Source organism: Lactuca serriola, chromosome 5 (genome assembly GCF_051521515.1).
Source record: "Lactuca serriola cultivar US96UC23 chromosome 5, Lser_US96UC23_V15, whole genome shotgun sequence".
Classification (NCBI taxonomy): Eukaryota; Viridiplantae; Streptophyta; class Magnoliopsida; order Asterales; family Asteraceae; genus Lactuca; species Lactuca serriola.
In genome coordinates, this window is record NC_136412.1 from 90,729,748 (window position 1) to 90,738,920 (window position 9,173).

At 34.9% G+C, this 9,173-nt stretch overlaps 1 protein-coding gene across 2 annotated transcripts; it reads left to right on the forward strand.

Annotated features, from left to right (window-relative positions):
* The first annotated feature begins 920 nt into the window (after positions 1 to 920).
* On the forward strand, positions 921 to 7,958 carry LOC145052764 (autophagy-related protein 18h-like). Of its 2 annotated transcripts, none has more exons than XM_079000644.1 (9): positions 921 to 1,356; positions 2,614 to 3,063; positions 3,888 to 4,292; positions 4,413 to 4,658; positions 4,817 to 5,560; positions 5,776 to 5,936; positions 6,132 to 6,220; positions 7,216 to 7,638; positions 7,750 to 7,958. In XM_079000644.1, the coding sequence occupies exons 1-9, from the start codon at positions 1,174 to 1,176 to the stop codon at positions 7,752 to 7,754; spliced, it is 2,706 nt and encodes a 901-aa protein (XP_078856770.1). In that variant the 5' UTR covers positions 921 to 1,173; the 3' UTR covers positions 7,755 to 7,958. The 2 variants fall into 2 exon arrangements, with proteins under 2 accessions (XP_078856770.1, XP_078856771.1); XM_079000645.1 differs by lacking the exon at positions 921 to 1,356 and adding an exon at positions 1,472 to 1,969.
* The last annotated feature ends 1,215 nt before the right edge of the window (positions 7,959 to 9,173 follow it).

Below are 9,173 nucleotides of genomic sequence, written 5' to 3' on the forward strand. Positions count from 1 at the left end.
AAAAAAACCAAGTTTAAAAAATGATCAAAACCATATGTCACAATTAGATTCTGTTTACATCAATCGTAATGTTTAACAAGCATCAAAACAAAAAGTGACGATTTGGTATACATATCGCCAAACAAAGTAACGATTGATGAACTCTTGAAATTGTGAACATAATTTGCTATATGGACTCCATCTCTGATGGTCTAATATAGATCAATTCATTTTAGTGGACTTAATTCAAATTCAATAAATGATCGATATATATATATATATATATATATATATATATATATATATATATATATATATATATATATATATATATATATATATACATAGTCCCTGATTGGGACGGGTCAGCCGGGTTTCCCACCGGGTTGGGTGAAATTTTCATCCCTACTAAATACGTCGGGGTAGCACCCAAGACAGACTTGAGCAAAGTCAGTCTTTCCTAACTGAAAGAGTTTTAGCCTTCCACTATGAAAGGTGTTGCTTTGTTTACATTAAAGGTGTTGCTTTGTTAAGTGATTTAGTAGATATTTTCGAATGTTCTTAAATGACATGTTAAAATAGATAACAACAATATCAATTAAAACCGTAAAAACCTAAAATATTAAAGTTTGGAATTTCAATATCAAATGTGATACCATGTATCCAATTTTGAATTTTGGGTATCGAAATATTCATATATGAATCTGTATATAAGAATCAAGTCTTAAAAGAATCTCGCATATCCAAAATTCGGATCCTAACATGGCCTTATAAGAGAGTTCTACAAAAAGTTAAATATAAAACAAACAAGATATATAAGAAGTGGTGTTTGGTAATAAGGCAAAAAGAAAGGTTTAAATTGACAAATAATAATCTTAAGGGACTCTATATTGCAACTACCAAAATTAGCTTACGGCGCAATTAACAAGCAAACTTGTAATCACAGATAGAGGGAGAGAGAGAGAGAGAGAGAGAGAGGAACCGTGGATGTGAAGGTCAAACCAACAAACACTTTGAAAATCTGTGACCGCTGTAATCTCTCCGCTGTGTTCTTGCAAGTTTTTTTCTGCTCCGGTGAAGTTCATCATTTGATGCCCTATTCTATCGTTAATCTTCGACGCTTGGCGGTGAGTGGTGGTGGTGGAGGAGGAGGAGGAGGAGTGCCGGTGAAATTACAAGTAGTCGATTATTATTATGAGGAGAAACCAAAACAAGGCCAATAATGATAAACATGACAACAGCAATGGCTTAATTCCTAATTCGTTCAGATTCATTTCTTCATATATCAAGACCGTCTCTTCGAACGTCCGGTCCGCCGGAGCCTCCGTTTCTGGATCGGTTTCCGGTGATTCCTCCGATGAACTTCGGAAAGACCAGGTTTCATGATCGATTATTTAGTTGCTTGATTTCGCGTTTGTTTAAGAGTATTTTACTGTATTACGTAAGGATAAGGATTGATGCTCTTGCTACCGTTTTAATAGTGGATTCTGAAATTAATCTCATGTGTATTCATATCTACTTGGAGTATATATTGTAGAAATTATTGCTTGGATTTTCTTCGGAAATGGAAATTGATATAAAGGCTGAGGAATCTAATTTAGCGATTAATGAGACACTTAATTTGGATTGGGGACTAGTGGACGAGATATTTGGATCTTTCCTTAAATATAGGGTTTATTTGTTTTGTGGTTCTGGAGATGCTGCTCTTTCTATGATAGCCACATAAACAACTGTGCGATTTCACCCTTGGAACTACATAATTGTTTGGAAATTGGAGTTTTTCAAGGGTGTAGCAGGGGGTCACTTTAATCATATGCTTGAATTGTTTACTACTGATATGAGTAGAATTGGGGAAGTTTTGCACTTATGACAAAAAATTAAAGAGGATATAGACAAAAATCTCACTAGTTTCTTTCTGCTACAATTTAAAATGGAAAGTGAACTTACAACCTATACCTGAAAGTGAGAAAAAGGAGCTGAGGTGACAAAGGTGATTGCTTCTTTGCAGATGAGGAAGTATTAGAAAGTCAAAGCGAGTTCGATAGTCAAAACATGCATTTTTTGTGTGTACTTTGTTGTGGGTCCAAATAGAATTCTAGGCTTCTAGCATGCTTAGATAAAACATAATTCTCTATGCTTATGGACTTAAAAAGAAATTACTTCAATGAGATGTCTTAGATTTGACTTGCTAGACATAATGCTTATGGAATGAGTGCTACTTTTGTGAATTATCATTTCAACATTAAAATCTTTAGGGTTAGTTTAAAAATAGTCCATAAGATAGCCCCCATGATGAATTCTCATGTGTTCTCTTTCCATGTTTTGCAATTTGGGTATTGTACTTATAAACTAAATAGGTTATATTGTGTTAATCAATAAGAAACTGTTGTGCAATTATGATCTTGTATGTGATCATGTTAACACATTTAACACATGTATTTAAATGATAAAAATCTGTTGCTTATCAATAAAAGTCCCTTCTTTTGCACTATCACCACTAAACTTTTGTTTAATCGCTCTGTAACCATTGATTTTTTAGGTTGTTACAAAATATGCTGCGTGTATATTTGTATAAGTTTGTATTTATAAATTATAAATGATAATAATCAGTCAAGATTATATTTTCTTGAACAGGTACTATGGTGTTGCTTTGACAGATTAGAGCTTAATCCATCAACAATCAAGAATGTCCTTCTACTAGGTTACTCAAATGGTTTTCAAGTTCTTGATGTGGATGATGGTTGTAATTTTAGTGAACTAGTTTCAACTCGTGATGATCCAGTCACATTTCTACAAATACAGCCTACCCCTAAAGAAGCAACAACAAGTGATGCCCATGAAGGATTCAAAATGTCACACCCCTTGTTATTGGTTGTTGCTAGTGAAGAAGCTAGGGTTTCAGGTATATCACATTCACACAATGAAAGAGATGAATCCCAGATGGATAATTCCATGTATTCTCCTAGAGCTGTGAGATTCTACTCATTAAGGTCACATAATTATGTTCATGTGTTGAGGTTTCGGTCAACTGTGTATATGGTTAGATGCAGTCCAAGGATAGTAGCTGTAGGTCTCACTTCACAAGTAAGCATCCATTTACATTTACATTCACTCTTATTTTTATCTTTCCTTGAATTTTTAAGGGGTTAAATGCAAGAAATAGCAATGTATTTTAAAAAAAATATAGGTATCTACCAAATTATAGCTTTCTAATTTTAGTTTTTTCTTATTTGGACATTATACATTGGAAAATTTAACCCAGTTAGTTATACTTATAGCAGTGAAAATTGCTTTGTGTTTGGATATAGTTGGGTAGATTTTTTATGTTGATTCTTTTGTGGTGTTTGGTATGATGGGATCATGGGATAAAGGAAGGAATGGAATAGTCCATGATTCATTACGTAGCAATGAAAAGAACCTGTTTCTTTTGCACATCGGAATGGAATGAACCATTGTTGAAGGAAGGAGATTCCTTCCATTTTGTTAATTTTCATTCCTTATTATCATGGGTATTTTTTTATCCCATATAATATAAAAAATTTGTATTTACATATAATATAAAAAATTCGTATTTACATATAATATAAAAAATTCGTATTTACATATAATATAAAAAATTCGTATGAAATTTCATTCCATACCAAACATTATCATGGAATGTAATAACTCATTCCATTCCTTTATCTTTCCATTCCATCCAACTAAAACAGACCCTTACTAATAATATCTTTGTTTTCTTATTCCATTTGTGAAATTTTTGTTTAATTCAGTTCCCAACTTAATAGTTGTCGAGCTTCACTTTTTATTCATCAAGGAATGAATCATACTAAAAATGTTTTTTTTTTCTTCGTTTTGAAAAGGAATGTTATCGAGCAATTAACAATGTGTTTGTTTTTTTTTCATGGCAGATATATTGCTTTGATGCAGTTACACTGGAAAACAAATTTAGTGTGCTCACATATCCAATATCACAATTAGGAGGACAAGGAGTCTCTGGAATCAATATTGGATATGGGCCAATGGCTGTGGGGCCCAGGTGGTTAGCATATTCTTCCAACAACCCATTATTATCAAACACAGGGCGATTAAGTCCTCAAAATCTAAGCCCTTCGCCAGGTGTCAGTCCCTCAACCTCACCTGGCAGTGGAAGTTTAATGGCCAGATATGCCATGGAATCCAGCAAGCAGTTTGCTAGTGGACTTATTAATCTTGGAGATATGAGTTACAGAACTTTCTCTAAATATTGCCATGACCTTCTTCCTGATGCTACTAGAGCTGTGCCTCATTCTACTGAAAATGCTAATGCTGGAATGGTAAGATTTTTGATAATCTTTTAATTTTATTGCAAACATTTAAAAGGAAATAAACTTATAGTTATTTAATTATCCTTTCTCTTTATTGTTTTGAATCATATCTAAAAATTATCTGTGCAGGTTGTGATTAAAGATTTTGTATCAAGAGCTGTTGTTTCACAATTTAGGGCCCACACAAGTCCTATCTCTGCACTATGTTTTGATCCGAGTGGGACCCTTTTGGTCACTGCATCTGTTCATGGGAATAATATCAATATTTTCCGGATTCTTCCATCTTCTTCACATAACGAATCAGGCAACCGAAACTTTGATTGGAATTCTGCTCATGTTCATCTTTATAAACTCCATCGTGGCATGACTTCTGCTGTTCGTTTCTTTCTACTTTCTCTCTCCTTTTTCTAAAATTATAAAACCACTCAAATCGACGTAAAAAAAATCACCCTTTTGATTGTGTCGTTTTGAGTGGTTTTGCACCTAAGCTTATATAATTATTTGGTGAGTATGGTTTTCTGTTGATTTAACAGGTGATACAAGACATATGTTTTAGTAACTATAGTCAATGGATAGCTGTAGTTTCATCAAGGGGCACATGCCATATCTTTCTATTATCTCCTTTTGGTGGTGAAACCGGTATTCAATTACAAAACTCCAACAAAACCAAACTCTCACCTTTTGTATCACAACCATGGTGGTCAACCTCCTCTTTCACAAAAGACCAATCATCCCCACCCCCACCCCCCATCACCCTATCAGTAGTTAGCAGAATAAAAAACGTTAATTTCGGGTGGATTAACACCGCCGGAAAGGCGGCTGTCCCGCCAGGTGTCATTGCCGCCTGTTTCCATTCTTCTGTACGCCGGAATCATCTGGAACCTTCCGTTTCTGTTTCTAAAGCTGATATATTAGAACATTTGTTGGTGTATACGCCATCTGGGTATGTGATTCAGTATGAGTTGTTGCCTTCTCTAGGAAGGGAGCAAGGGGAATCCAGTGGTTCCCCTCAAGATGAGGAGTTGAGGGTCAAAGTTGAACCCGTTCAGTGGTGGGATGTTTGCCGGAGAACGGATTGGCCGGAAAAAGAGGAGTTTATTGGTATTGGTGGTGGAAGACATGGTTTGGTGGAGGCGGCGATGGCTAATTCTGATGATGAAGATGGTGGTGTTGTGGAGAAGGATTTGAGTAAACTAAAAGAGAGATCACGGTGGTATCTTTCACATGCTGAGGTGCAAATGAGATCCGGGAGAGTTCCTGTTTGGCAAAAGTCGAAGGTGAGAAGGGTATTTACGTCATTTTGCATCCCGCCTTCTTTCTTTCTTGTGTGGGACAAAAATTGCAATTTCTTGTCTCGTTGAGACTTCAATCCAAGTCCAAGGTGCTTACCGATGATGAGGATGAGGATGAGGAGAGGGTATTTATGTCTTTTTTCACAGATGTATGTTTGCATTTTTCAAGAATGCTTATGATCTGATTATGATATGCACAGATATATTTCTATGCAATGGCCCCACAGTCTCATGATGATGGTCATGGTGGGGAGGTTGATATTGAAACAATCCCAGTGCATGAGATTGAAGTTAGGGAGAAAGATTTGCTGCCTGTTTTCGATAGCTCTTGTGTGGTTCATCCTGGTTGGACTGATAACCGGTAGTCTCACTCACATCAACCCTAACCCCTCTTCCATTCATTTTTTTTCTTTAATTTCATCCTAATATGGGTATTTACGTCTTTTAATCTTTTCATGCATCTCTCTATGCTAAAGACGCAGATGCACTATTCATCCTCGTAATTTTTTGTCATGTGTTGACAAGTAATTGTTTTTTTATTTTATTTTATTTGAAGAGTGTTTGGTGCTGGTAGATATTCTGCTTTGTCTTCCCATGGTGGTAGCAGCAATGAAAAGTTTCCTCAAGATTCCATTGTCTCTCATGGTAAAGATCGTTTGGTTTAATTTTTTATTTATTTTCTACTACTTTTTTTTTATTTAAAATATACATAGTTAAAATTATACATTTCTATTTGTATCAGTATATATAAAATTAATGTAAAAGTAAAGGGAAAAATGGAATTGAATTCCTTCCACCCTCCCTAGCCCTAGGAATGCTGAAATCCATCAAACATGGGATTTGAATTCCATCCATCAGGCAACCAAACACACCATGGAATGGAATCTAAAGATCCCAGCGGAATCCACAGGAGTTGGAATCTAAAATTCCATTTTGAGGCGTGTTTGGTTGCCAAACCAATGGAATTTAACCAACTCCTGGAGTCTCCTTTGAACTCAATGATGGAAGGATTTCATCAATTCCTATTCCATTCTTCATCTTTTCATAAGAAAAAGACCAAAGTGCCCTCAGAAACCCATTTCCTATGTAACATTTATCAAAATGTTATATACACTATTGATATAGTGTTTTTTTAGCGAATTGCACTTTTAGTCCCTGTAGTATTCAGATAAGATATAATGACAGAAATGGTCCCTGTATGAAAAAAATTACAGAAATATTCCTTGTGTCTCAAATACAAATACAAAATGACAGAAATGGTCCCTCTTTAACAAAACTACAGAAACAATCCCTGCCCAAGTAAAAAATTACAGAAATGATCCTTCTATAGGAAATATAGATGAAATTGCAGAAACGATCCCTGTGTAAGATAAAGTTACAGAAATGGTCCCTCTTGCCAGCAACGTGTGGGCTAAAAACCCTTGTTAACACACAAAAAACATTCTTTCTTTAACATAATATTCATTTCAATTTCTTTGATAGATTTACAAACCAAACATAAAACAAGTAAACAACACACGCATGTATGTGATTCGTTTATTTCCAAACAATTCCTTTGACAGATCCCATTAATTAATTCCTTTAAATGTAATTCTCACCCAACACTGTTTTTTATTTTCTATTTTTGTTTATTCTCTCAGGCTCATCACTAGAAGCAACAGAAGCACAGATTGCATCTTACCCTATTCTCGCTTCAACTGTAAATAATAAAGACAGCATGAATAGGCTAACTTGTTACCCTCCTGTTGATGATGAAATCATGAATTCTCCATCTCCAATTGACCACTCAATCCCACCCGACCTAACCGTGGCTCGCGGGGTCAAGCCCTTGGAAAGCGTGGTCACTAGCGACGGTTCCAACCGTTCCGACTCAAGCATGAACAACACTGTTAATGGATATGGACACGATTTCCAAGAAGAATACTGCAACCCTTCAACTCAGGAAAAAAGAGAAATTAATGAATTTGATGGAAAAAATGGCCTCCATCAGAGGAATAAATCCGAGGAAGATGGTGATGGTGATGATGATATGCTTGGTGGGGTGTTTGCTTTCTCTGAAGAAGGTCAGTAGTACTTCTTTTCTTTCCATAATTGGTTGGTGGTTACATTGTTACATAAAAAAAGCTGAGATGTTGATTGATTAATGAATGCAGTTTAATAATAAATGATTGCAGGTTGATGATGGTGAAATGAATGTGGGTTTGATGGTTGTGTAACTAATTACTGATTTGATTTGAGAGGTGAAACTTTGGGTGTTGTTTCTTGTTGGGCAACAATTCTTGGTTTTCTCTGTTTCTAATTCTTCTGTACATGATGTATAGTTGGGTATCATTCCATATCTCTTTTAAAAGTAAAGAAGAAAACTTGACATTCTTTTACGCCATCAGGGTTTGTAGTTTTTACCTTTTTTTTTTTATTTTTTTGTTTCTAAAATTCATTGCATGCTTGTTATAACAGTAAAAAGATGAGAATCTATAAGTGGATAATCTTTAAAAGTAAAGTACAATGCTTTCATAATAAAAAGTTGGAAGTACAACACTATAAGTGGATATCTTTATTATTTTCAATTTTTTAATCTATACTATTCACATTTTAAGCAAAGAGTAGGTAAACATAATTTCAGTATATTTGATGGTCTATGAAGTTGGTTTAAAGATTAAAACTACTAATTCGAATTCCCACTGTTTTCCCATCTTATTTTCTATTAAAGTCAAAGTCCTCTCATATGCTTATTTTTTTTTGAATATGCACTTAAAAGTATCTTCAATCGCTTTCTACTTGTAAACCAAAATGTATATTTTCCAAGATGGTAAAAACATAGACTAAATTAGCTATTTGTTCCTTGCAGTTTACGAAATGTTCAGGTTTAGTCCTTTAACTTCTTTTTATGAGGATGGTCCTTGTGGTTTAATTTGTTTGTATGGTTGGTCCCTTATCCATGTAAATGTCTATTTTTATACTATATTATATCTTTATGACAAAACTGCACAAATGGTCCCTGTGGTATGCTGAAAATTGCCACTTTGGTCCAAAAAGTTTTGGACTAGCACCACAAGTCCAAAGTTTTCATTTTCTTGCGAGTTTGGTCCAATTTACTTTAATAATTTTTGTAATGACAATTTTACCCTTCTTTTTTGGTTTTTTTTTTCAGTTTTTTTATTTATTTAAATATTTTCTTAATTAAAATAAAATTAAAAAAGAAAATAATTCTCTCTCTCTCTCTCTCTCTCTCTCTCTCTCATCTGAATTTTTTCTGAAAATTGATTACCACCATCGTTAATGAACTCGAACATGTCATAAACTCAAGAACATCTTCCCCACCGCCATTGTTGGACCACCATCCATCACCACCACCGTTTTCCACCACTACAGTCCGATGCCACCACCGTCCACTACCTCCATCTTCGACTAAATGTTTTCTACTTTCACAATCTAAAATGAAATTAGGGCTTTTAATGGCATTCCTGTGTTCAATGTATGATCGGGCAATGGATAAACACATATAAACACAAAGGCAGCAGAAGGAACGGAAGCGTCATTGCAAGTAGAGGAGAAATCGAACACCAATTTCGATTTTGGGGGGTTCGATCCTTGGTTC